The 26,933-nt window shown below is 42.3% G+C and overlaps 1 protein-coding gene across 1 annotated transcript; it reads left to right on the top strand.

The window, feature by feature from the left end:
* The first annotated feature begins 104 nt into the window (after positions 1–104).
* DNAJC5 (DnaJ heat shock protein family (Hsp40) member C5) lies at positions 105–26,327 on the top strand. The gene is made up of 6 exons (XM_030962993.1): positions 105–162; positions 14,600–14,667; positions 19,461–19,597; positions 21,780–21,993; positions 23,051–23,222; positions 23,943–26,327. The coding sequence occupies exons 3-6, from the start codon at positions 19,491–19,493 to the stop codon at positions 24,044–24,046; spliced, it is 597 nt and encodes a 198-aa protein (XP_030818853.1). The 5' UTR covers positions 105–162; positions 14,600–14,667; positions 19,461–19,490; the 3' UTR covers positions 24,047–26,327.
* The last annotated feature ends 606 nt before the right edge of the window (positions 26,328–26,933 follow it).

Below are 26,933 nucleotides of genomic sequence, written 5' to 3'. Positions count from 1 at the left end.
CGGTGTCTGGCGGCGGCGGCGGCACCGGCGCTGAGGACGGAGCCCGCGCGCCGCCGCGACCGGGCCCCGCGCGAGGCCCCCGAGGAGCCGCCCCCGCCCCGCGGGGCCGCCCCCGTCCGCTCGGGGCTGTGCGGCCCCCGCCCGCCCGCCCGCGGGCCGCAGGTGAGCGCGGCGGGGCCGGGCCGCGGGCGGAGGCCAAGATGGAGCTGGTGGCGGTGGCGGGGGGAGGGGGCGCGGCGAGGCGAGGCGGGAGGACCGGGGGAAGGTGGGGATGTGCCCGCCGGTATCTTCCTGCCCGCCGGCATCTCCCTGCCCGGGGGCATCGCCCGCCGAGCATCCTCGCCCCGGGAGCTCCCGCACCGGTCCCCGGTGCCGGTGCGGGGCCCGCGTCCCCCCCGCTCCTCCGGAGCAGGGGAAAAGAACCCCGAACAAAAGGCCTGGGAAGGTGAATTCCAAATGAAAGTCATCTCTGTGTGTGGGAGCCGTGAATCACTCCGGCTCGCTCCAGAAGCCGGGGTGATTTTCCTTTCCCTTTCCTTGCATTATCCTGCTTAATTTTTATCGAAATAATTAGTAGCCGCTCGGCTGATGAGGTGCTTAATGAATGACGTACCGGCGGCGGGAAGCAAATCCAGCCTTTATAACGTGAAACTTGCAAAGGCAGCATATTTCTGTTTATTCGTGCAGTGTCTTCTGGCTCTCAAATTAAGAATTCCAGTCAGGTAATTGTGGAGATACAGAATGCGAGTGGACCGAACGGAGACAGCGGATTCCCTGATAGCGCCTCGCTGCTGCTTTTGTGCTGTATCAATACCTGCCTGTTCCACACCGGTGACACAAAGCCTTGAGTTTATTAGTGGAGTGTGGGCACTGATGGAGCTAGTGCTCCCTGGGGAGCAAGGTGAAGGCCATCCTGTCTCACATAAGAGGGAAAGCCAAAGGGCTTTATCTTTTCTAGGTTTGTTTTCATTGGGGTATTAATTTTTGTGCACTGTGAGATGTTGCTGTTGAGCTGTCTGTGCTGCTGTAAGGCTTAGGAAAAAAAAAAGGGCATAAATTTGGTACATCATCTCAGACCGGTGTGAAATAATCTAATTCTCCTTGCTGATGTTTGCCTCGTGCCAGCTTATCATCAGGGAAGGGAAATGCTGTGTTTGTGCTTAAATACTGTGTTGGTTTGCTGCTTTTGAAGCAAAAACTTGCAGGCCGCAGTCACCCAGTGGCTGAGCAGTGGTGGTTCACCCATTTCTCTGGGTAAATTAAGCTCTCCAAAGTATGCAGAGCTGCAAGGATTTCCTTTGGAAATGCGTCAGGATTGGACCTATTTAAATTCTTGAATTGTAGCAGCCTCCTTGAAGTGGAATTTATTCTTTTGACTGCAATTTCATTAGAGGCGTTTTCAGCTTCTCAAGCATCTGTTGGTTTCAGTTTGCTTAGGATCAGTGTTTGCTTTTGATAGAATATGATAGAATATCCTAACCTGACTAAGGAATCCTGAGAAATAGATGCCAAATTAATTTGCTTTAATGAATTAGCTCTAATAAATCAAGTATGCTGTGTGCTGGGAGGGAGACAAGAAGGGAAACAGAAGCTGGAGTGGAAGAGAAATTGACATTAATATATAGAGTGTAAGATGAAAAGAAGTTTATTTTTATTGAGCAGCTTCCTGTGGTTTTCTTGCCATGCTCTAAGGGCTTTGGAGCAATTCGTCATGTTGCTGGCAGTGCAGAATCTGCTTCGTGGAGAACTCAGGCTTTGGAGTTGGGATTTTCAGCCAAACAGCTTTTTGTAAGCATAAATAAATACTTCTCTCCCTCCCTCATTTATTTTGTCTTAGGAATTGTCCGCAGTGTTTAAATGAAAGGGAAGATGCTGCAACATGGTCATTCATGTTCCTCCTAATTTTTGGATGTGTTGCATCGATAAATTGCAGGCTGCAGGCTCAAGTGGAAGATTCCCCTCCTTCCCAGAGTGGCTTTGTGCTATATTTAACCATCTTTTATTAGTGAGTGCCTGAAAAAAGTAATGTTTTCTAGCATGTTTTGGCTCCTGGTGTAGACCAGAGTTGGTGTTGATTATTCCCAGGAAGTATAAACACTGTTTCAGTCTTGCCCGGTGCCCAGGGACCCACCTCCTGCTCTGTTGGTACCCTGTCCCAGTTTGCAGTGGGTTGTAGACAGCTGATTTGGTTTGTGGCTTAGGTGGCACCATCACTGACCTGGCTGCAGCAGGGAAGTTGCCCAGGATGATTGGAGCCTGCCAGAGGCTTGTTGTGCAGCAGATGATGGGAACAGGGCTTGGAATGCAGCTGGGGTATGGACAAGCTTCTCACAGCGTGTGGAGGCGTCCATGGAGGCAGCGAGGGAGTTTGGATCCTCATACTTTGGAAAACATGGAGCAGGACCAGAGCGTGACTTAAGAACTTTCATGCTGGAGGGAGTCCAGAGGAGGGCATGAAGATGCTTCCAGGGCTGGAGCAGCTCTGCTATGGAGAGAGTTGGGGCTGTACAGCCTGGAGAAGAGAAGGCTCCAGGGAAATGATAGAGCCCCTTCCAGTACCCAAGTGACTCCAGCCCCGGAGTGACAGGACAAGGAGGAATGGCTGCACTGACAGGGGACAGGGTTAGATTGGATATTGGGAAGAATTCTTCCCTGTGAGGATGGTGAGGCCCTGGCACAGGCTGCCCAGAGAAGCTGTGGCTGCCCCATCCCTGAAGTGTTCAAGGCCAGACTGGATTGGAGCAGCCTGGCCTTGTGGAAGCTGTCCTGGCCCATGGCTGGGGAGTGGAGCTAAATGAACTGCAAGGTCCCTTCCAAACCAAAGCAGTCTGGGATTCCATGAGCCCAACAGCACAAGAGTTGATGTTGAGATCCCTTGGCCTCACAGGTTCTGTGTTTGGCAGGTGGTGGTTGTCAGCACTGATGCTGTTATTCAGTGTAGTTCCTGTCATGGTGAGCTTCAAGAAGGATTTTTGTCTGTGTTGAACAGTGTGATAGGGAGTATGAATGGGAACCTAACTGGATTACTTAAGAAATCATGGTTTAGGTTAAATATAAAAGCTGCTGTTCTGACTCTATTTTTGAATTTATTAACTCAGTTGCCAGAATATCTTCCCTGGGAAAGCAGGCACAACTGTAGGCTGGAAGGGCCTTCAGCAAATCCTGTCTATCCACTAAACAACTTGACTTAGAACAACAGTGCTGTAACTGCCTCTGATATTTGCCATATTTCCCTCTTTTATCAGTTGGCCAGTTTGTAATCTTTTTGTAACTATTGCGAATGTTAATAACCAGATCAAAATATTTTTCAGTGTGTCTGGAAATGGGTTGCCAGAACTTTTCTGCAGAGCTTATGCCCAGACTGAGCACTCCAGTACCTCCCCAGAGCATGCAAACTGGCATCTGCTGGCAACTTCACTGCTCTCCTGTCACACCACAAACAGGGATTCATTTAAGGTAGTTTTACTGCATTGACTGATTTCCCTCACAGTTTGCTCTCAAGCTGTGCAAGTCCTCTTTGTTTGGCTTTGCCTCTGCCTGGGAAGATGAGGATCTTCTGTTGCTCTGCACTGGCCTGAGGAGAAGGATGTTTTCCAGGAGCAGGAGTGTGCAGCTTGGCAGTCACTGGGGTTCTGTGAGGTGCCCCCCACCTTCTCAGCACATGGCACAGAGTCCTGCAGTGTCTCAGGTGTGCCCACCTGGACCTTGGGACAGCTGGGTCGTGGCAGAATCCAGAGGGAGGGATGAGGAACATCACCAAGGCCCAGGACCAACGTGAAGGATTGCAGTGTTTCTTTCCACCTGAAGAAGTTGTTTTCCAGGTGCTCTGATAATTGAAATAGTTTGAATTAAACAGTACTAGTGCTCTGTGGTGATGATGGTTGGTTAACCAGTGGCTGCTTTCAATCTTGGAAGAAAGGAGTTTGAATGTTGTGAGTCTTAGGAGTTCCCTAGAGGCTCACTTGAAATACTGTCTTAATCAATAAAAACATACAAAGCACAGTGGTGGGAAAGTGCATGTTTTATCTTAAGAGGCACTTTGCTTCCTACTTCAGGCCATGCAAACTGGGAGAAAGACCTGTGGTCCATAAGATTGCTTAAATGATAAGATTGTTTTATCATAAAATTTCTTATGTCCTGGCAACTCCTTCTAATTCCTCTTACATTGTATCTGCATTGCACTGAAATGTGCCTTTTTAAAGCATTTTTCTGCCTCTTTCGTTAATGGTGAAATGTTTTCAGTGCCAGTGTGTTGTAGGGCCAAATTCAGTAAAATCTAACTGCCTTTTTCCTCTGGGTGCAAGTTTCTCATCTTGTGCAAGTAGTGAAAGGAGAAGATTGAAGGTTTGTGGTGCACAGGGGTGCAAACAGAACGAGTCCTCTAGGCCTGAGTTAAATTAGCAGCTGCCATCTCCTCTTTCATAATCTGCTCAAGGGTTTTGTAAATGAGAATAGAGTTTCTCAATGAAAGATTGGGGCCCTTTATTTGTTTTTTTTTTTAATATACTTCAATGCCATAATCTAAAATTTGTTGGGCAAATGGTTGAAGAAACAAAAAACCTGGCGGCATTTGGTTACTTGTTACCCAAGCATCACTAAGGAACCTTTTTTTCTGTTTTGTGACATAAGTCTGCATTCATTAACTGGTATTTTTGTGGTGGTGGCTTCTGACCAGTGGATGATGCAAGTAAACAGTTCAGTGGATCTGGTTGCAATGACAGGCAGGATCTAATACCAGTGACAGAAAAGCACAAACCAGGGATCCACCAGCACCTCACATTTTCCCCTCCTGCCTTTGGGGCTTCCTCTTCCCTCTGAGAACATTTATTTATTTATATATCTGAGCACTTACACCATCCTGCTTCTGCTTTGGTCACAGGGAACTTCACAGTCCTTCCTTGGTTTTGTCTGGGTCTTACTAAAGTTGTGTTCAGTGTCAGGAATTCGGAACCTTTGTGACTTTTAAGGAACAATCTGTAGAAAAAGTGAATGTACAGATTGCTCACGTTTTGCATTTGGGACAGGAGAAGCCCAGAGTTCTCTGATGTCATTACAGTGACCTATTGTGCAGTTCCAAAAAGCAGAAACTCACAGAGGTCTTCCCTTGCATTTCCCCTTTTATGTCTCTAATTTTTTGGCTGCACTTCAAATGAAAATATTCTTTTCCATTCCATCTGCCATTACTTATTTTATATCTTAGCAGGTTTTTCTGTTGCTGTGCAGTTTTATTTATGTAGGCCTTTGCCTGGGTCAGTTGTCAGAGAATTTTCTTTACGTATCTGCTTCTCATGTCTTGAGGATTTAGGGACATTTACTGGAATGTCCCTAAATGGACATTTACATGATTAGGTTTAAAGCTGCTTGTGGAGAGGAGGGGAATTTGGGATCCAAACTCCAGATGTTGTGGGCAGTTTCTAGTGGTAATATCTGCCATAATCTTGAATGTGCCAGGTGCAGGAAATTCCTTCCACCAAGGCTAGGCCCCACCAAATGAGATATTTGTAATTTCAGGTTGCTTCCAGAGCTTCCTGAGGGTAAGCAATTAAGAATCTATTGTTAAAAATATTTTAAGTAATGTCTTGCTTTTTCTTCTCTGTAGTTCATAGGTCATAATGGAAGCCGATGCTCTGGCTTCTGATAGTTTGAAGTACAGGAAGGGAATGAGCAGACAAAATGGGATGTGTAAAATCCTGTTCAGAGCCTGGGCTGCAGTCTGCCTTTGGGAGCCATGTGACATTGTGATAAAAGCAGGTGGAAGGGGAATAAAATTAATAAGTGCTCATGTGCTTTCACAAATGGTACCCCTGTGAAATCATCTGGACAAGGAATTGAAACAGTGCTGGGTTAGGGTTTTTAAAGATCTGCTCTAGTCCACATCCACAGGGACTGGAGTTATCCCAATGTAGTTCCAGGTCAGACTGGTGACAGTTTTGATCTGACACACTTCACCTGACCTGATCTGTGTGGCATTTTGGGCAGGGGCCCTTGGTGGGTGTGGTGAGCTGGGGAAGAGGTTTGGAGTGGTTGGTGGGACCTTGGTTGGAGGTCCTGGATCCTACACTCCTCCCAGCACTCCCTGGCATCTCCTCACCTGCTGTTCTTGAGGAGGAGGGAAGGGACCATGAAATCCACTGAAATCTGAGGTGGCCTGTTTCTGGGAAGCTATAATCAGAAATATTCCTGTTTTAAATTGAATTTAAAAGCCAGATTCATTTACTGTTCAGAGCAGTGAATAGATTTAAGTTCCTGGACCATTCTGAGCCGTTTGAGAACTTGAGGAATATTTTCCATGTGATGCCTAACAAGCTCTGTTGCACAGGGGCCCTGCTTTCTCCACATGTACAATTCTGAGGTGTGTCTTGGAGTTCTTCTGGTCTGAGTGGTAAAGGAAAAGTAGGGTCTGAAGCATGTCTTTTCTTTAGAAAACTTATTTTATCATTTTGGTGTTTGGTTTGACAGATCACTGGTCAGTCAGTCCTTCTCATGGTAATGCTGGGAAATAACATTCTTGCTTGGAGTAGACCATTTTTATCACAGAGCAAAATAAATGCATGTTCCATAGAAGTATTTTTGTCTGGACAGTAACTAGTGAAAATATTTATTTTCTTCAATGAAGTCTCACTTCTTCTTTTCCTACAAAGTTCCTGATTTCCATACTAGCTCACTTCATTCTTGTTGCACTTTTAAATTGGCACAGCATTGGCTCTTCACAATTGATTTGGGAAAACCAGGCAGTCAGAATTAATCAGAAGGTGTTTGGAAGGTGCACAGGGTAATTTCCCAAGCCCACCTTACTATTTCCCTGGGTGCTTTGGATAACAGGGCCAGCAGCCAACATGACTTTGTTCTTGGGCCTGGCATGGAATATACGTTGTGTGCAACATCCTGGATGATGAAAACCCAGCATCTCCTGTGCTTGTCCTGTAATGCTCAACTCCTTACCCTTGTTTCCTGCAGCTTATCTAAAAACCACATTTCTTCCTGTGACTTGTTTTTTTGATGTTTTCCATATAAAGGCCAGGGAGTCCTTCTTGCTGTTAAAAAAGATCTATGATGACTTTCACTCCTCTTGCTGTTTTGAGGCTGTTTAAATGTGTAGATGTATGAAATACTATTTTAAAATAACCCTAAATGAGGAAAGGTGCTATTTTACAACTAATTTTGTTCCTGTTAAGGATCTCCAGGAGGACATACCCTTGGTTTGGGGAATACATGTAGGAATGACCCTGGTTTAACATTGTACTGATGGCATCACATCAGGGGTACAGGCAGAGTGAAGAGACATCTGTCACGCTCCAGTGTTAGTGAAAATCAGAGGGAGGAATAAAAGCATTAGTCAAAAACTATGCATAGGGTTTTCTGACTTTATTACTAGTTATTTACGTGGAAAAAAGACTAAATGTGGTCATTCCATACTTTGTGCTGAAACCGAAAGGCCTTGGGAGTGGACTTTGATTAAGTGATTAAATTATGCCCCAGTATAACCAAAAGTGGCCTTTTGGTTCTAAGCCCTCTGAAATGTGACTCCTGTCTGAAAACCTAGTGTATAAAATGTACATGTGTTCTAATTCTTGCCCAATTACAGTGTTAGAAAACTCAATTGCAAATGAAGTCTGAACATGGTTTTTCCTGACGTGTCAGGATTTCAGCCTAAGTCTGTGGTCTGAAATTCAAGCTGTGTCTTTGCTTATTAAATCACCAGTGAGTTAGTGGGAAAATCAGTAGGACAGATACATTCTTTGTTACCCTATTATTTCTAAATTATGGACTGGCTTTTTTTTTTTTTTTTTCTTTTTAAGCAGCCATGAAATACTGTTGCTAGACTGAGTGGTGGAACTGAGGACATCCTTCATGAGGCAGTCTGCAGATTAAATGTATGCAGAGTGAGAGAACAGGGGAAATAAATATCATTATGGTTTGTGGGGGAGTAGTATAAAATAAATCTTTTTGTTGGTGAAACCACACTGTATGGCTAGAAAATACCAAAGAGTTTGTCTTCTGTGAGAGAATGCCAGTTTAAATTAAAGCTGGTTTTAATCCAGCCCCGTGATTTGTTTGGGTATTTGTAGCTGAATGAGCTGACTCCAACATGCAGAGGGTGTAGTGGGTATCATTCTGGAGATATTATAAGAATATTGTGACATTAGCATTGTATCCATAAGGATGAATTTGGGATCACTAGGGAATAAATGTGTTCTCTACCCCGAGGTGCTTTCTTCTGTGATTTACTGTGTGTTTGCCCCTTGACATATGCTCTGGTTTAATTCACCTGAGAAGAAACATAAATATTTGCAGTGAAGGCATCACCTCTGGCATCACCCAGCCTTCAAAAGGAACTTGGTTGAATTTTCCTGCCAAAACAACAAGTAGAAGTTTTGAGTAATACAAGTTGTGTTGGCCAGTTCAGATTTTATTGTGGAATTCCGTGGTTTTAAGCCCTTTCACACTTCTGAATGTCTGCGTGCCGGGGGTTTGAATGGGGCAGATGTGAAACTCATTGTGGCTTTTAGACCATTTTCTATAACACCTGACACCACCCAGAGGGGAGAAGTCTGTGGCATGAAGTGAAGAATGTCTTCCATGACATATCTATCTATATATATTTATTTCCTGGAGATAGTCTCTGGGGGTATTGGTTTGTTTGGGTTTTGCTCACCCCTCCCAGTGGTCTGAGGGCTTTTACCTACACCCTGTGCCCTGCTTCAAATCATAGCACCCTTTGCTCCTGGTGATGTTTTATTGGTTTTGTTTTTATATAGGTTTTATTGTTGTTTTTTCAAGCCTAAAATATCTTTTACACCAGTTGCTCAGTTTCTGTGAGGAAGTGAAATAATCAAATAGTCTCTTCCCCACCCTCCACAAAATCTGGGGAAATCCAGTTGAGCAATTAGGAGAAGTGAGGCTCTTTAGATATGCTTAATTTTTTAACTTTGCAGAGGAAATAATCTCTGGAAGTAAAGCCTTTGGACCTTAACTGAGTGGATACATGTGCTGCTTGAATAACTATGCTTCACCTTAGGCTGGAGGACCTGATTGGATACAAGAGGTAAAAGTAAATGGGGGAGAGGGAAAGTTTATTTTCTGCCTGTATTATTAAATAAATAAGTTTAATTTTTAGAATAAAACCTAATATCCTGTGAAATAGAAAGGCTCTGACAGAGGCAGTGACATTGGGTTCCTGGTAATCACATAAAGGAATTTGGCTTTTCTGCTCCTGAGCTTTCTGCGTGATTGTTTCTGGAAAATATAAAATCTTATAAGTTCTGCTGCTCAATTCTGCTTATTTTCCCTTTTTATTCATAACTTTTTAAGTGGAAGATTTGTGTGCTTGGTGGGAAAGAGCCATTAAAGAGCAGAGATTAATAATCTGAAAATAGGTGAAGTTTCTCAAAAGGGAAGCACCAGAGCAGATCATTTTAGATCAGGGTGAAGATACAAATATTGCCTTCAGTTGTTGCCATAAACTGGTCTTCTGTTTTGCTTTTTTTGCATATTTAAATAAAGTCTTAATTTCAAAGTCTTTAACAAAAACTGCTCATGATTGAAACTGCCAAGAGTGTTTATTTGATGACAAAGCAATTCTAACACCAAATTAGGTGTAAAATAATTTTGATATATGTTTTGCAGTTGGTAAGGCCATACTTTTACATTATTTAAATTGTGTGTATGGGGAAACCCTCATTTACCTTTTCATCTGCCTCACAGTTGATAGGAAAAGAAAATAGGAATGAACTTTTTTCCTCTCCATCTCTTACTGCTGTCCATGAGCACAGAGAGGAACCACCTTCCCCTGCCCTTCCAAGTTAATTTTGGATAAATCTTTTTCTTGTCCTTCACCATCCAAGTTGTAATTTGAAAGATATGTTCCCTTCTGTTCCTTTTGTGTCTCAAACTGCTTATTTGGCTTTTTTGCTGTTCTTTGTAACCTCACTTTGTTCCTTTTTGACCAGGCAAAAGCCTCCTGTGCTGTAAAAAGAGGCTGCTTGGATCAACATTGTCTCCTTAAACTGTCTTTTTGTAACAGTCTGTCAAGGGATTCATGTTTTGACAACTGATGTGATTTTCTCAACCTTTTCTTACACAAGACAATAGACTTTTTTTTTCTTCCTATTTAAAAGCCTTTAGTTGTCTTACCTACAGGTGTGACATAATAATGTAAATCTCATTTTTAAGTGAGTAGACCCATCTGTTCCAAGAGTTCTTTTATATTTTAAAGGTTAGGCTATATTGATATAGTCATTAACAATATGAGGGTTTTTTATTGATGTAGTTTATAGAACCCACTTACCAGAAGTGGGGCTTTATGTCTTTGAAGAAGTTGAAGCTGTTTCTTCAGAAAAGTGGCATCAGCATCACTCATCACAGCAGGGAATGTTGTGGGTTGGCTGATTTGTTCTAGTGAACTTGCAGTGAGTAGTCACAGTGATTCAAAAACTATTTATAGGGAGGAAAAATTAAAAGTAATAATGAACAAAGCAAACACAACTGCTGATTTTTCAGAGATTTTTAACTGAGTAAGCAGATGTGGAGTTTTTTATTGCCATGTGCAGTTTGTGATGCTTGCACTCTGCACGTAAACTACTGTGATGTCATAAACAATAATTCATTACTACTGGAAGATTAAATAGGAGCAATGAAATCCTAAGTAGAGAATCCACTGGCCCCACCCCCCCAGGTTTTTAGAGTAATTATTTTAATTGAGGAGAGAGGACAGAAAATGCAAATCAATTACTTCATATTTTCTCCCATAATATGGAAAGCGTTCTTTAGTAGGTTTGAATCTTACTCTTGTGTAGGGTAAAAGGTCACAAGTCTTTATAACAGGTTGGTCAATCAGACTTAAATGGTTACATTTTAATCTGCCAAGCTCATTAGAGAAACAACTCTGTGTCGCTGTAGTTAAGTTTGTCACAAGTTTCAGGGGAACCTCTCCTGCAGTCAGCAGTGGTGGATGTTAGTAATTTCAAACTTGAATTTAGCAGAAAAATGGTATTGCTCCAGATTTCAATTATTTAAAAGCTGTGTGTTTCTATTTTTTTAAAGAACTGAAGAGAATTTAATGAAGTTTTTAGTGTCACAGTGTTTCAGTATAGGAGACCTGTCCTCTGTTCCCAAGGCAGATGGATTTGGACACAGTAAAGTTCTTTTTTTCCTGGAGATGTATGCATTTACATCAATTCCTTGGATACTCAGCTTTCCATCAGGGCTTATATGTTAAAACAGAATGTTTTTATGGATATGAGATCTCTCACATGATCTTTATCAAAAGGTCACAAACTGAATAGCAAAATCCAGCTGAAAGGCTTTTGTGCTGTGATATAAAAAATATAAGCAATGCCAAAACACACTCTTGGATGCTTTAATGGAATATAAAATGTTAGTGCTCTGATTAATAGGTTAAAAACCTTTATTTCAAGACAGCTAAGGGCAAAGAAAAGTGCTTTAAAATAGTAGTGGTCTTCTGCTTACACTTGTTAGGCAGAGTGCTTTCCCTTCAGCTGTTTAATATTGTTTTTCCAGTAATGATTCATTTTGCAAGTCATGTAAGCAAGAAAGGATGTGAAAATAAAGACTTTGGAGTTTCTATTTTGTATATTGATTTACTTTATTTACCTTAATTGCAGCCTTATTTCTTTAAATACTTGCTAGCCATGATACAGCTCCTGTACATGGTGGAGATGGATTATGAAGTCATGTATGATGAAGATAATTTCCCCTTTCTGGTAACAACATATGGAGCCGGATAGGGACAATTCTGTCAGTACAGTTGTTCAGTAAAAAGGGTTCTTCTGCATCACTCAGAGGAGGTTTGGGTTCTCAAGAAACACACATGCTTCTTGTCCACTAGAGCTGAGAACATGTCTAATTTCTGGAAGGAGAAGGCAGTATCTGTGTCTTGGGTAGAGGAGAAAAGGATGCTGAGCAGATTTATGGTTCCAGTATGTGGAGAAGATACAACAGTACATAAATTGTATTCAAATTTGCAGGAGAACTAAGGCTGGAAGAGCTGGTTTTGCTGTGAGCAGAATGGTTGCAAGAGCATGCAACCTCCCCAAACAAATTTCTTCGTCTGTGTTACAAAACTTACCACAGTTTTGATGTGTTGCTGAATTCGGTTTGCATTCGTGTAGCTTTGCTTGTTTTTATCTTCATCATTCTTTAATCTTTTTTCTTCTAATTTTCATACTCATTTCTGTATTTTCTGATTCTTCAACAGTTATGTATTCCTGTCCCCAGCCTTCCTCCTTTCTCATGTGTGTTGTTGAACCTGGTGTCATGCACTGATGTGGGTTTTGAATGCTCCCATTCCTTTTCCAGCATCTGTCCTTTCATCTTCTCTGCTTTTGTTTGGATTGTGAATATCATGTTATAAGGAGGGGAGATATTTACAAGTAATTACAAGCAGGGTATTATGTAGAGCTCTGGGTCAGTGGATCTGGCCTGCTGAATAATGAGATTGGATGGGGAGATCAAAACATTCCTGAGTCACTAAATTGGAATTGCCAATTGCAACAGAAACTGAGGGAGTGAACCCCTGGGAGGTGCTGGGCTGGCTCAGTGCTGGCAGAGAGGATGCACTGGGGAAGGGAGGATGAGAAGTACCTGGCATGGGTTTCGCATGTACTTTGATTTTTACAAGAAGCAGTTTCCTTGGGAATTTATTTTTGTCTTGTTTGGTTATTTTCAGCTGTAAATCAGGCTGCCTGCTCTTAATGGAAGTTGGTATTGGCATAGCTGTGAGACTGAAGGAAATATTGCTGCTTGCATCCAGATTAAGACAACACTTGACTGTGTATTTTGAGTCTCTACATGGCTGGTTATTATATATAAGTGCTGTAAAAAATACTAACTTTTCTGCTGATGGAGTTTTGATGAGGCCTGGACCAGGATCTTATATTTGAGCCCTCTATCCACACATCATAGTATATTTACATCATTATATGCCCAGTTCTGACCTTAGTAGGATAGCTCATTTTTTCAAAGTACATTTGCTTCCAAATTACATTTGGACTTTGGTTTTTTCCCCTGTTCTACTCATATTATTTCCATAAATTGAACATAGTTTGACTGTCAGCATACTTGGATCTGGGCAGAATGAGTGGCACAATTAGAGGTGGTCTTCATCTGGGTAGGGAGCCATAATTCTGGTTGCCAACACCATTAACAATCTGCAGCTTTCTAGAAATGCTTAAATAGTGTTCTTGTGGATTATTTTTAATAAAGAAAGCTGTGGGCAGAGAACCTGGGAGCTTTTATAGCTTCACAAAATAGCACATTTTTCCTTGGGGAGTTAGTCCACCCCCTAGTATTACACAGGCTATGAGTGGGAAAGTTTAACTCCCTGCCTTTCTTTATTCAGGAAAAGTCCTTTGCTGGTTCCTATCAAAGGAACTAAACAGATCCATTAACAATAAGCTGATTATTGAGTTGTTGCTTGGTTCATTCATACCCACTTAGGGATGTGTTGCTGGATCAAGCAGCTTCTTACAGATGGCACCAAGCAACTGCTGTGGGCAGCAATGCCAGCAGCTCCCTGGGTTTATTCCCAACATCTCTGTTTGCCATGCTGGAACCTTCCAGCCCATGAAAGACATAGTTATTAATTCAATGAGGAGTTTATTTCTCAAGTACATTTAGAGCCTGTTCTCTGAAAGCTGTTGAAAGGGTTTGTATGACAATTAAGTGATGACTTGCCAGGTAAAAGCTGCTCTGGAAGTTCCACTCACGAGGTTTATTGTTCAGTCATCTAATGCATAAGTGACTTTGTGATTGGTGGTGTGGGTTAGATGTGTCCTGCACCTGCTTAATCAGAAAGGTATTTTAATCTGTTGCAGTGAGTTTCCCTGCTTTTTTTCCGCAGTACCATGTAGCATTTCCTGGGCTGTTCTTGCCCCTTTGCTCTGTTGTTTCCATGGGATGGCTGATCTGGAGCTTGACTGCTGAAAGACCAAGTGTGTGCTGCTGGGTCATCTCAGGTTCTCTCCCTCCTTGTACACCAAAATGAGACTGGTTTTCATCTGCATCAGGATGAGGGAATCCAAATTGGATGACACCATGGTTTTCTTGATGGAAATGTGTCCTGGCAGGAGGAGCTGGTGCTGCTCCCCAGAGCAGGCTGTGCCTGCTGCTCCAGTGCTGGAGCTTGGGGTCTGCTGTGTTGGCTAAGCTGCTTTACAGTCTCTCTCTAACAGCACAACAGATTAGCAAGACTTGAAAAACATGCTTCTCGTGTTCTCAGCACATATATTCACAAAGGCCTAAGTTGAAAAAGTCCAAAGTCTTAAACAGATAATTGTTATTAGAGTTTCCATGCAACTGGGTTAGGTGTGTGTCTTTCCCATGATAAAAGTTGGAGAGAAGAGACTGAAGCTCTGGTTCAAACTTGACTCTGTGCTTTTAAATATTTGTCATTTATTTCGACAGTTTATCAATTCTAAAGACAAATATTTACATTGTGGAGACTTATTTGGTACTTGTGGTATAAATATTTATAAAACACTTCTGTGTTTTTACTGCCCAGTAATGTGATGATAATTTATCAATGAATCCTCAACTTCAGAATTGGTGAACAACTAATTTGCTTTTGTTTTGTCTTTAGGAGAAACAGTTTTAGAAGTGTGTGAAGCTTGCTATCACTTACTTTAGAATATTCAAAATAGACACCAGGTGAGTTCTGGATTTTTTTATTTCTTGTATCTCATTTAAATGCAAAATATTGCTGAGGAAACAAAGTTTCCTACAAAAATCTCTTACTACTTCAGGAAACCAAGACTAAAACACCTCATATTTTTGTGGTAACACAGTCTTGTGTATGCTTCTCTCATCTCCCCTTTAATTTTTTTTTCTCCCTTGAAAAATACCAGATTGTGAGGACAACTCTAAGTGGCTCTGAGACAGATGGACAGGATGTGGAGGCCAGTGGTGCTTTTTCCTTTCTGTGTCAAATCAATATTTACTGAAGTGCTTTCAGGCTTGGTATTTTTATTTAGACTTCTATTGATAAATACTGGTTGGTATAGAATAATTCAGTTTTAGATTAACACCTAAAGTTAGGTGTTAGTATTATCTAATTTTCTGCACTGGAAATCTTTGCAAAGCTGGAATCTTAGATTTAACCAACATTATATTTTACCACTTAGCAGCAATGCTTTGTGGAATCCAAATCTTTCCTAAAATACTCGAGAGCTTCCTAAAGTCGTGTAATAAAGTATCAACTAGACATTATTTTTATAAGAGCTGGCAAAACATCATTTCCAAGCTGGACTCTTTAATCATCTTTTAGTATGCTCTTAAAACTGTAATTGTAGAGGGCTTGACAGCATTCCTGATAGTTTGTGTTACAGACGTGCAGGGCTGGGCTGAGCTGGGACAGCAGCAACTCCTCCTGTCCAGCACTTCCCTGAGTCTGTCTGTCATTCCTTCTGGTTCTTCTCTTCCCTTTTGGGGATTCCTCTGTTCTCTGTGTTACTGATGATATTTTGGAAGACTAAGAGGATGTTGTGTGCTGATTTTAACCAAACTCTTTTGCAAACAATATCCATTAAGGTTCATAACCTCCCATTATCCTGTGTCCAGTGGGTGTCATTCACTGTGTCAGCAGGGGGTGGATTTTCTCCTTCATAGTGGGATTTCACTTTCTGGAACAGCTGTTACCAACCAGATTCCCCACACTGTGTGCAGACAGTTCACTGTAATGCAGTTTTTACCTATGTGCAGGTCTGGGTGTTGGCACATCCATTCAGGGAGTGATTTCATTATTTTGTTTAATTTTTAGGAACTTAAACTGATGAGTATATAGGCATGGAGAAATTTAGAATTCTGGAGATTGTGCTCCAGCTGGAGATCTTTAAAGCTAACCTTGCTTGGTGTCCTGTGCCCCTTTTGATTTTGATCAGTGCAGCTGACCAGCCACAACTCCTTCCTGGAGCAGCCTTTCCTCCAGCAAGGAAATTCAAGGGGCAGCAGTGCCTGTGTGACTTACACAGGGGGAGATGGGGAAAGGGAGAGTTGAGGTTTCCAGAGGTTTTTTCTGCAATAAATACTCAGTGCTTCAGCCCTGGAGGGAGATGAGAAGAGCTGCTGTTATTCTGCTTCCGGAGGCTGATAACACCTACATATTGTGGCTGTTGTCCATGGAATGAGCTTTCCATCCCTTTAGTTCAAGGTAGCCCTTCTTAAATCCAACAGTGGTGGTTCAGTGTTGTCCCAAGCACCTGCTGTCTGTGTGAGCAGGGCCAGTACCTCCACCCTCCATTCTGCCACACAGCCCAGCATGTTTTCCTGGAAAAATGTATCCCCTTCACTGCCAGCTTCCACTGAAATTCTTTGCAGCATCTTGCAGCAGATCAGATGGAGTTTAATTCCTCTTTCCCTGCTTCTGGCCACCAGATCTGCTGTCACCCTTTTCAGTGCAGACATTGTTTGGGATGTTCTGTGAGTATTTAATTCCCTAAACTGGCAGAGAACTATTGATTTTTTCCCCTTGGCTGTAATAACTCTTTGCCATTTTAATGAGTTAAATACAACTTCCAAAAGGGTGCAGCAGACCTGGCAGAAACTAAGGTATCACCAGTTTCATGAAACTTGATGGGGTTCTTTTGGGAAGCTGAAAAGCAAATTAGTGTTTCTAAGGTTGAATTTTCCATGCGCGTATTTAGAACATTAAGGCTGCCTTCCATAAATAACCTGCCAGGTTTAATCTGAGTCTTTTCAGCAAGGTGGTGCTGAAAGCAGTTGCCTGTTGTGGTAGAGCTGGCTGAGGCAGGATATTGTGGTACTCAGATGGTTAAATGCTCTGCTGGTTAATCCAGGAGATTACCTTTCTCCAGAGCCTTCCCAGAGAAACCTCTTCAGGGCATCCTGCTTGGTTAGAAAAGGGAGCAGATGGTTTGTTGCTGCTGAACACAACAGTTTTTAAAAATACAGGGCAGCTTTCAGGATTGTCAATTAGAGCCACGTGTGAAAACAGCAGAAATGATACCTGAGTTTAGGAAAATTGCAGTTTAAATAACTTGCACCTTTACTGTCTGTTTCATATTTAAAAAGCCAAAGGTTGCATGCCTAGTGATAATACTCCTCTGTTCCCTTAAGTAAAAAGCTTCCCAGATGAATTCCCATCCCTGCCTTGTCTTCCACTCTCCTGCCAAGGCCAATGTGTCCATTTCATACCAGTTTGGAGAAATAAATGTTAACATCCCATTAGACCAAGCTGTGGATCCCCAGCACTGTTCAGATGGAAGCAATTAAGGCTGCAGCAGTGTGGAATTGTATCCCTGTGCCTGCAGACTGACTGCCTGGGTCAAACTGAATTCATTTTTATTTAACAAATTGGCCCTAATTGAGCAGTGCAGATTTTGTTAAGCAGAACATGGTGTATGGCTGTGATCTGCAGCATCTGTCACCAAGGCCACGCTGGATTGATGTTACAGGAAGCTTGTTATGCTTAAGTAGAGCTGCAGCTTTTAGCAAAAATGTCCATAATGCCCTGGAAGGTCTTGTTTCAAGCCGTATCTTCTTCAGAAGGGCTAAATCAACATGTAAAATTCCAATCAGGATGCTTCTTTTTTTCCCCTCCTGACTTCTCAGGTCCCTGTCCAAGAGCAGTAGTGACAGACACTCCTTGGCAGGGAGCTGCTGGCAGGGACTGGTGTGCTGGAGCTGCAGGGAGGTTCCTGGGAGGGTGGGAGGAGGTGATGATGGGCACAGAGCAGGAGGAGCTGAGCAGGAAGCCTGGGAAGCAGCAGGAGCAGGCTGCTGTGATTAGGTAGATTAGCAGAGACAGTCAGGATCATCAGTGTTTGACCTCAGCTCTGGGGCAGAGGGGGCTGGGAGCTGCCTTTGGGAAAGGCTGGCCCAGAGGGTTTCTTTCCTGAAATAAGGTTTTCCTTTTCCTGAATCAGATTATGCCCCAGTAAGTGAGTTGTTTGTGTTGTGTCTTGCAGCACTCAGTAATTTTCTTCCCATACAGAAAGCTTTTAGTACTGAACAGTCTCCTTGAAAAGAAAATATTTTTTCTCCCTGCCCACACATTCACCTTCCAGATTTGGGGTGTAGTTTGAATTTTTAGCTAGAGAATTAGAGTTTGGACAAATAATTATTAATAGTAATGATTTATAGCATCCTATAGGAAGCTTTAAATTAAACTGGGTAGAATTGCCAAAGGCTTCTTGAAGGTGATTAGATGAGAGTTTGGTTGAGCCAGTGTGTTCCAGTTAAACAGCTGGGCCTGGTGAGCAGCGTTAAATGGATGTAAAGGCAGAGAATCAACAGCAGGGTCTGAGCTGAACCAGACAGTGGTGATGTGTCTGTCCACATCCTTGTCACTTGGTCCCCCTTGTGTGGGTGTGACAATTCCCATGTGTTGGGAGAAGCAGAGGTGTGGTCACAGCTCCTCCCAGGCAGGGCAGGGGGTGAGGGCTGAGGGTGTTGCTTTCAGCCAGCCCTGTGAAAGCTGAGGTTATTAATTTGTTATATAAGACATAAGGTTAAATTAGAAAAGTCTGCTGCTTTAAATATCTTTTTCAAAGGCTGCATAATCTGGTGTGGGCTAATTGTAATGACATAATCCAAAAATAGCCAGTAGTCTTTTCTTGGATGCTCATCCTGGCTGCAGTTCTGCAGTTAAAGAACAGCAAAGCTGATCTCCTCAGGGTGGGAGAGGGCAGAACCAGATCTGCTCCTGGCATGGCACAGGGGACACCTCTGGGTTCTGTCACATTTGGATCTGGAGCAGGAGGTTAATCCATGTTCAAGTAACATGATTTTAACTAGAATGCATGTTAAATGTTGGATCCACAACTTTAAGTTGTGAGAGAGGAGATCTCCTGTCTGGGCAGATATTCCCTCTTTCCTTGTGGAATACACAGGCTTGGTCACACTGGATTTGTCTAAGGATTCTGTTTGAGCCGGTGCTGGTGATAAGATGGGAGACTGGGATTTGGGAGATGTGGGGAAGGTTGGGTTTTTGGGGTTTTTTAAATGTAATTTCTGAAATAGAAAATACAAATACAGTCAGTTACTCCTATGCTAGTGTGGTGCAAAAAGGCAGCTTCAACAGCAACTTCTCTGTTACCTTGTGGTTTTTATAGGTATTATGACAAATAAATTATCTTAATATTAAGCCTAAGAAAGGAGATGAATTGACTTGAGAGATGTGTTATGCAGTACATAGCTATAGCACCACCTCAGCTCTTGATCTGGGGTTTTTGGAAAGAAGAGTTGAGTGTATACAGTGGGGATTCAGAGTGGCTGCTGTTGTGCCAACAATGTCATAGTTGTTTTCACTGATAATTCACTGAATTTTAAAACTTTTTACCTTCCACTCGTGTAAAAAACCTTTTCAAAGCGCATTTTATAAAAGCTGAATCTTGATGTGTAGACTCTGTTTTTGAGGACAGTTTGCTTAAAGAGGTCTGGTTTTTCCATGGCTTAAGCATTTCTCAATCTTCATTGTTTTGCAGGGGCCAGTTCTCTCCTCAGGTTAGCTCAAGATGGCAGACCAGAGGCAACGCTCGCTCTCTACCTCTGGGGAGTCCTTGTACCACGTGCTGGGGCTGGACAAAAATGCCACTTCAGATGATATCAAAAAGTCTTACAGGTAAAGCTTTGACTTTTACACCTGTCCCAGTAGCACAAATGGCTTTAATTCAGTATTCAGCAAGTGGTCCATTTATGTAGGAGCCTCAGTTGGTTTATTTAGACCTTTTGCAAGAAAGATATATGGGAAAAATAGGTGAAAACGTGGTTGCTTCTTGCAAAACAGGGTGTGAAAACATGCCTAGGCTCTAAATTTTTCCATCTTCTATCTAGTAAGTTAAATTCTAAAATGCAGTGTCATTCTGAAAGGTCCTTGCCTAAGTTTGAGCAGAATTTTAAGACTGATTAGAGTTAAACTCTGCCTGTTGTATCTGTATTAGGGGTACCACAGATGGGCAGAACTGTTCTGCTGTCCATCATTTCCACTTCTGGCACAGGGAGATGGAGATTAAAGATACAAATAAGGATGAAAACAGAGCATGAATGATTACTTTTTCCTGGAATTCTATTCAAAAGTTCTTATTTTTCGTGGAGTTATTAGTTTAAAAGATTTTTTTTTTCTGTATCCCTTTCCTTAAGAGTTGGACACATGAAATGGCTTCATACTTACCAAATAACAGCTACCAAAAAAGAGTCTTGTAACATCTTCCTTTCCCATAAATCTGCTTAAAGGCAATTGCTGCTGTGACCAGTGGCAATGTGTTTGAATTACGCTAGGGGTCAGCATCATCTTTCCATGAGAATACTCATTGTCAAAATGGTTTTCCTTTAGTCTTTAAGTTTTACCAAAGCTTTTTCCCTTCCAAAGTTACATGATGGCAACTACATCGTCCACAGATTCTCAAAAATTAGCTTTATCTTTCTAAAAGCTTTAAGTGGAAGTTTGAATAGGTTATCTTCAAGAAACTGGAAAATAATTTTACTTTTCTGGGGAAAATACTGTGAGTTTTTCCTTTGGAGGAGCAACCCCACAAGATCCTGGGGTGAAATGTAGCTGCTTCACACTTCCCTGAACCTTCAGGTGATCTTATTTCCTCTGCTGCTCCTTTATCATGTTCAATCTGAACATCCTTTGCTGGCCTGGGACTGTGGGGTTTGTGTACGTGTAGGAAATAGGAAATAAAAATATTTAATTATTGCAGCCTGACTAAGCCCTTTCCAGGTTTATAAAACTTGCTGTGATTATTTCAGCCCTCACTGAGGCTGGGGCACAAGTGGCAGCTGTGGACATGATTTACTGGAGCAGCATCAGGCGCAGTGAAGTGTCCCAAGGGCACACTCAGACTGGTTTCTAAATGCTGTGAGGTACTTGCAGGCACATCCAAGTGCTTGCACACATCTTTGTTTTATGTTTGTCTAAACATTTCCCCACTGCAAAGCTGACATGTAATTGTCTGCAGACTCCTCCTGTCTTTCTCATGTACGTGACTTTGTGGTCATTTTCTGTAGGAGGACAAGTACCTTTTGTGGTGCAGGAGAACTGCCAGCATGTGGCTCCGTGTCATTTTTCTACTTGGGAGCACGTATTTTCTCTTCATAAGGAGGTGTTTAGCCAGTTATTTCTGCTGGTGTCTGTAAATAGCTTAGGCCATGTGAGAACTAGCACATTTATCAATGCTTTATCTGATTTTTTTGTTATTTGTAAGAGATCTGGCCTGATTTGGGGGGGTACGTTGTGATTTCCTGATGTCTCGAAACTCAGAAGTGTTTTCTATTCTAGCAAAGCTTGAACTGAAAAGTACTTTGTTCCTGCACAGGAATTGGTGAATTAACCACAAGTGGTCGTGTGTTCTATTTTTGTGTTCAGACACTGCAGAAGCAGCAGTTCAGACACTCTTCAAGCAGCTGTGGCAACTTGCTTTTATTTACTCTTTGGGGCTATACCTTAGACTTGTGGTGTGTCTTTTCTGTAGCAGGAGCAAAACTTACTGATGGAAATTGCTGGAGCTGAGGATAAAAAAACCCAGACATATTTTTATTCAGTGTCTTTTATTTTTTTCCATTGGATCTCTGAGGGTCAAATCCAACAGTCTGAAGTCAGTCCTGTGAACTAAGCTAGACACTGCTGTAGCCTTTTATTATCATCTAAGGAAGAATCATCGGGGAAGTTGAATCACAGATGAAGGAAAACAGTTGCAACTTAAAAGTCTCCCTTGAGTGGCAGGCTACGGAATTAGAAAAAAAATAAATCAAAAAAACAGGAACCCAAACCCCAGGTTTTATTCTCTTTTTTCTTTCTGCAGGAAACTGGCATTGAAATATCATCCTGATAAAAACCCTGATAATCCAGAGGCAGCAGAAAAATTTAAAGAGATCAATAATGCCCACGCAATATTGACGGATGCCACAAAGCGGAACATTTACGATAAGTATGGGTCTCTGGGGCTCTATGTAGCTGAGCAGTTTGGTGAAGAAAATGTGAACACATACTTCGTGCTGTCCAGCTGGTGGGCAAAGGTAAATAAAAGGGCACAGGAGTTATTCTGGATTGGTATTGGAAACTCTTAGAGAGCTCCATTTAATAACTGTTCTTTTTTGTTGGTTTTACCTTTGAAAATTGATGAATTTCTGGCACTGCGTTAATTAACCTTCTCTTACTGTGTTGTGATCTTGAGTTCAGGAGTATTTTTCTAGGAACTTCTCTAGTGATACAGGTCTAATAAGTAAGACCTGGGTTACTAATTGAAGCTTGGACTCTTCTAGTGGATTTAGAAGAGATAAGAATTTGGGGTGTGTTCTCTGGTAATATCTGGTCAATATTTTTGCAGAATGAGTCCTGACTGTGAACTTTGGCTTACAGAAAATCTCCTTGCATTTCATTGCATGGGTCCATTTGTGTACCCTATGCCAGCATTGCCTCCACCTCTTGATCCCCTAAGGAAGACAATAATTATATCACCATGCTGGTTTGCTATCTGTAAAAATATTTTTTTCAAACAATTGCACAGTGACCTATAGGAAGACTTTAATTTAGCCCATTGTCACTGTGATAAGCACCTGGCAGACCTGGCTTGTATGGAGCTGCCTTGCTCACATGCTCGGAGCATCAATGCTCAGCCATGCCCACAGCCTTGGGCTGCTCCAAGTCCCTGCTGTAGGTACATCATGGCCTGTGCATCAGCTGGTACAGCTCAGTCATTTCCAGGGTTATTTATGCAAGTTACAGCCTGTCCTGAACTGTTGTACCCCTGGATTTTAGTACAGATGTGCTTATTAGACCTGTACCTTCTTCCAGATGCAGCAAAATAGTCCAATTAACTTAAATGGTAGAAATTACTCAAGCAAACCAGGCTGGCAGTATTCACCTCAGTGTAAAATGTAGACAACCATAGCCACTTTTGCACATATTTTGAACTATTTCTCAGTGATAAAGTACAAAGCTGTAGCTACTAAGTTCTGTCTCTGGACTGCTGTAGTTTCGCTGTCTGATATTGTATCCAAGTCTCACAAACTCTGTGGTCATGGCACACTAGACACAGGTTATGACTATTTCTGTGTTTTCTGTCCTCTGCAGGCCTTGTTTGTGTTCTGTGGGCTCATCACAGGCTGCTACTGCTGCTGCTGTCTGTGCTGCTGCTGTAATTGTTGCTGTGGGAAGTGTAAACCAAAACCTCCCGAAGGCGAGGAGCAGGAATTCTACGTCTCTCCAGAGGACTTGGAGGCACAGTTGCAGTCAGATGAAAGGGGTAGGTGAAAATGCTGTGAGCTCTCTAGAATGAACATCAGTACATCAGTCCCTGCTGGAGTGCTCAGTGAGCTGGTTGTGGAAAAATCAGGTCCTGGGGTGTGGATGATGAGCAGGCAATGTTTGTGCCACAGGTTACATGGGTGATGCTGATACCAAAGATAAAATTGCTAAAAACACCTGGAGGGTCTTCACTGAACCTAGCTGGGATCAGCTTGAGAGCACTCAATGACCATCATTATGTTCTTTCCACATCCTGGGGTAACATATGGACCAGCTATGTGGGATTGCAGCAAGGGGCTCTTGTACTAAAAGGTTGGGGGTGTCAAGGCAGCTTTAATTGTGTCAGGTGTACAGGAAGTGGCGCTGCTACCCTTGTAGCTCTAATACTGTTTGTGGAGCTATTTCTGCAGGATTAAACCAATAATTTAAAATATTGTACAGCCTTGTGTATGCTCTGATGACATTTTTAATGAGCACTGCTGAATGGTGGGTGAGGATCAGCAGCTTTTACAGGAAAAAGGAAATGGTAATAAACATTCCACATGTAGAGTTGAGGTGAACGCTGCTGTGTGCACACTGAAAATCAGGGAATTAATCTCAGGCTCCCAAAGGAGCATAAAATGGTGTTATCAGAGGGTTGTAGGGAGATGTGCTTACCAAAACATACAGTGCTGTGTTTGTTCCTTGGTGTGCTAAGCCTTTTGTCTTCACTTTTCAGAGGCCTCAGACGCACCTATTGTGATACAGCCAGCATCAGCCACAGAGACAACCCAGCTCACAGCTGACTCTCACCCCAGCTACCACACTGATGGATTTAATTAAGTTAAGGAAACACTGTCATTAGAATGGATAAAAAAAAATACATGGCCAACTCAACACTAGAATCATGAACATTAGAAGTAGAGAACGGGGAGGGGGAATAATTCTGCCACAGTAAGAGGGCAGCTTTCCAACCTGCCGAAAATATTTTGTAATCCCTTCAGCCTTTTGTCACCTTTCAGTGTCGTATCTCGACGATACGTGAAGTGCTGTAGCATGCAGTATTTAAAGCAGTTTAGCTACGGTCTTATTTGTTTCCTTTCTTTTGGTTTTTTTTTTTCCTCCTGTTTTGTTTTGTTTTTTGTTTTTTTTATAGCATGTATGGAGTTATGTTAAATGTCTGTGGTGTAATGTATTGAGTTGTCACAATATCAGTGCGGTGGAGACATTCTGCATTTTAAGCAGCAGTACTGGCCTAAAAATGAGATTTGAAAAGTGTCACAGAAGGCACTGTTCTTCTGTACAGCTGAGCTGTTGAAGACCTTTAGAAGTTGAGGATTTTCATTTGAGTGCAACAAACCAATTCTTTCATTCCTCCTTCTATTCCTGCATTATTATCTAAGCAAGTTTACAAAGCCAAGAACCAAAAAATGCCAGTCCTGCAGAGCTGGAGTCCTCTCTAATGCTGGTTTTCAGCTTAAATAAATCTACCTTGAAAAATAAAAAGGGAGAGTTGCCAATCTTTGAACAGTAAATTGAACAGCTCGTTGTGTATGAGGCGATCTCCAGTGACAATGGATCCAAAACCAACTGGGAATGGGCTCCTGTGGTGGTGGCAGTGGGATTTTAACTCCAAGCACAATTCTGTTTTGATTTGAGTTCAGTTGTTTTCCTGTAATGCTAAAGACCAAATAGTGCAGCTTTGTTTCTGAATGCATGAGAATCTTAAAGTGAAACTGGTTAACTGGCTCTCACTGAGCAAATGGTAAAATGCAGACAGTAGGCAACAGCAGAAATGTTTAAAAACAATTGGTGTTTAAAAATTTGTTCTAATAATTTGAGACTTTTAATAGGCAAATGGGGTATTACATATCTTTTTTTAAAAGCTTTTATAATACACTAACCCTTTAATTTAATGAACATCTTTGTGGAGTACTTAAATGGGTTTTAAGGAACAAACCACCATTCTTTGTGTTTATATTGTATAATTTGCACATTGTCTTGCATTTAGATTTGTTTACACCATTGTTTCTCTTTTCTTTGGAACAACTATGTGGAAATCACTGAAAGGTTTCCTGTACTATTTTGAAACCAAATCAAGTCTGAATTCTGTTCTAGAAACTGTGGTTTACTGAGGTTTGACTGTTAAAAAGGCATTTTAGGCAGCTGCTGAATTACTGGTGTATATTGTTGTCAATAGTCCTGCTTTAGGTGATCCAGAGTCAGATCTAGAACAGCTCAGAGAACCCACACTTGGCACTTTCAGTGGGTAATTACAGCCTTGTTAATTTTAATCATCACGGTTTTGTATCACAATGCCTCTACTGTCCCTTGTACCCCCATCCCCCTGATCTGTTTTCCCCTCTTTCTATGGAGGGGCTGTTGGCACCTTCCCCTTGTGTCTGCTGCTCCCTCGCCAGCTCCAGGTGGTGCTTTGAAGCAGGGTAAAGATCCATTGGTCTGCACAAAGGCTGCCAGGAAAGGGCAGGGACCCAGAGAACTATTCTGAATATATTTTCCTGCTGTCTTTGCATGAGCAACGTGAAATCTGCCATGAAACCATGTTAAACGTGCTGGGTAGGAGAACATGTTCTCCCCAAGGTCTCAGTGCTCAGTGAGGAGTGTTTGCACACCCAGACTTTGCTGTGGCTGTTGGTACAAACACATATTTGCCTGCATGGGAGCTTGCTGCAGATCAGCATGATTTTAGTACCATATCCAGCCCCCAAAATTCCCCCAAAAATCTGTTCCTTTTAATTAATGGCTCAATTTCAGCAGCACACTCCTTAAGTCATTTCTTCTTTGCCCATAGTCCTTACAGACCTGAAATGTGGTGGTTTAGGGCAAGATACATTTATCTTTTCCTGACTTGGATGGCCTTGAGGACATTTGTGTGATTTGGCTTGAGGTCCTTATTTAGTTAATGACTTTCTTTGACCCCTTGGAACAAAAAGCCATTTTTAGGCTTAAACCCAATATAATTTTGTCTGTCCCTGTAGTTTTTGCCTGAAGCCTGTTCTGGATGTAAAATTGCACTCTGGAATATGGTGGGGCATGTGCAGGCTTTGTCCTCTCCACATTCACTGGTTAAAATTGCCTGTATCTGCAAATTGTGTTCTTGGTAAAAAAAAAAAAAGGTATTGAGGGTTTTTTGCTTTGTAAATGAGTGTGGCTCATCAGAGCAAGTCAGTGAATGAGGAAGGAGCTCTTCCCTGGGAGCTGTTCCATTCCCTGTCCCTGTGTTTATCTCAGTGGATAATATGGAGATGGTTGTTGGGTGTTGCTCTGCTGCAGAGCAGCTTTGCCCCCAGTGCTTGGGGGTGGTTGTCACTGTTAATTTGGAATAATGCTCTTGTTTCTTACCCTCTCTGGGCTGTTTCCAGAGAAGTAGAGGGGCTGGTGGGAAGTTGTGGCTCCAGGGAGGTGTGTGGCACACCTGGAGTCACTCTGCAGGCTCCTGACAAGGGAACTGAAGTGTGGGCAGCACATGAGGACCAGAGGCAGAACAGTTATCTGTGGGGAAAGATGACATCCAGGATAAGTTTGCAGTTTTAGATCTTTGCTTAGCAAGGGATGAGTTTGGAGAGAGACTGCTTTCCTGTTGGTTCTGTCTGTGGGTGGTGTGTGAACAGGAAATTGGTCTGTTACATGCCAGAGTGATGTTAGATGCTCCAAGGGAAACCGTTCCGAGATCTCACTTACAGGGAATGATGGGAAAACATAATTCTAG

Source organism: Camarhynchus parvulus, chromosome 20, assembly GCF_901933205.1.
Source record: "Camarhynchus parvulus chromosome 20, STF_HiC, whole genome shotgun sequence".
Lineage (NCBI taxonomy): Eukaryota > Metazoa > Chordata > Aves > Passeriformes > Thraupidae > Camarhynchus > Camarhynchus parvulus.
Note: the sequence above shows the minus strand (reverse complement) of the source record. Positions and strands in the feature narration are given on the sequence as shown.

Excerpts from the sequence above, each read along its gene's own strand:
- DNAJC5 (XM_030962993.1), top strand. The coding sequence starts at position 19,491 with ATGGCAGACCAGAGGCAACGCTCGCTCTCTACCTCTGGGGAGTCCTTG. Across the intron at positions 21,994-23,050 it reads TGTCCAGCTGGTGGGCAAAG|GCCTTGTTTGTGTTCTGTGG; the intron begins GTAAATAAAAGG and ends TGTCCTCTGCAG. Across the intron at positions 23,223-23,942 it reads GTTGCAGTCAGATGAAAGGG|AGGCCTCAGACGCACCTATT; the intron begins GTAGGTGAAAAT and ends TTCACTTTTCAG.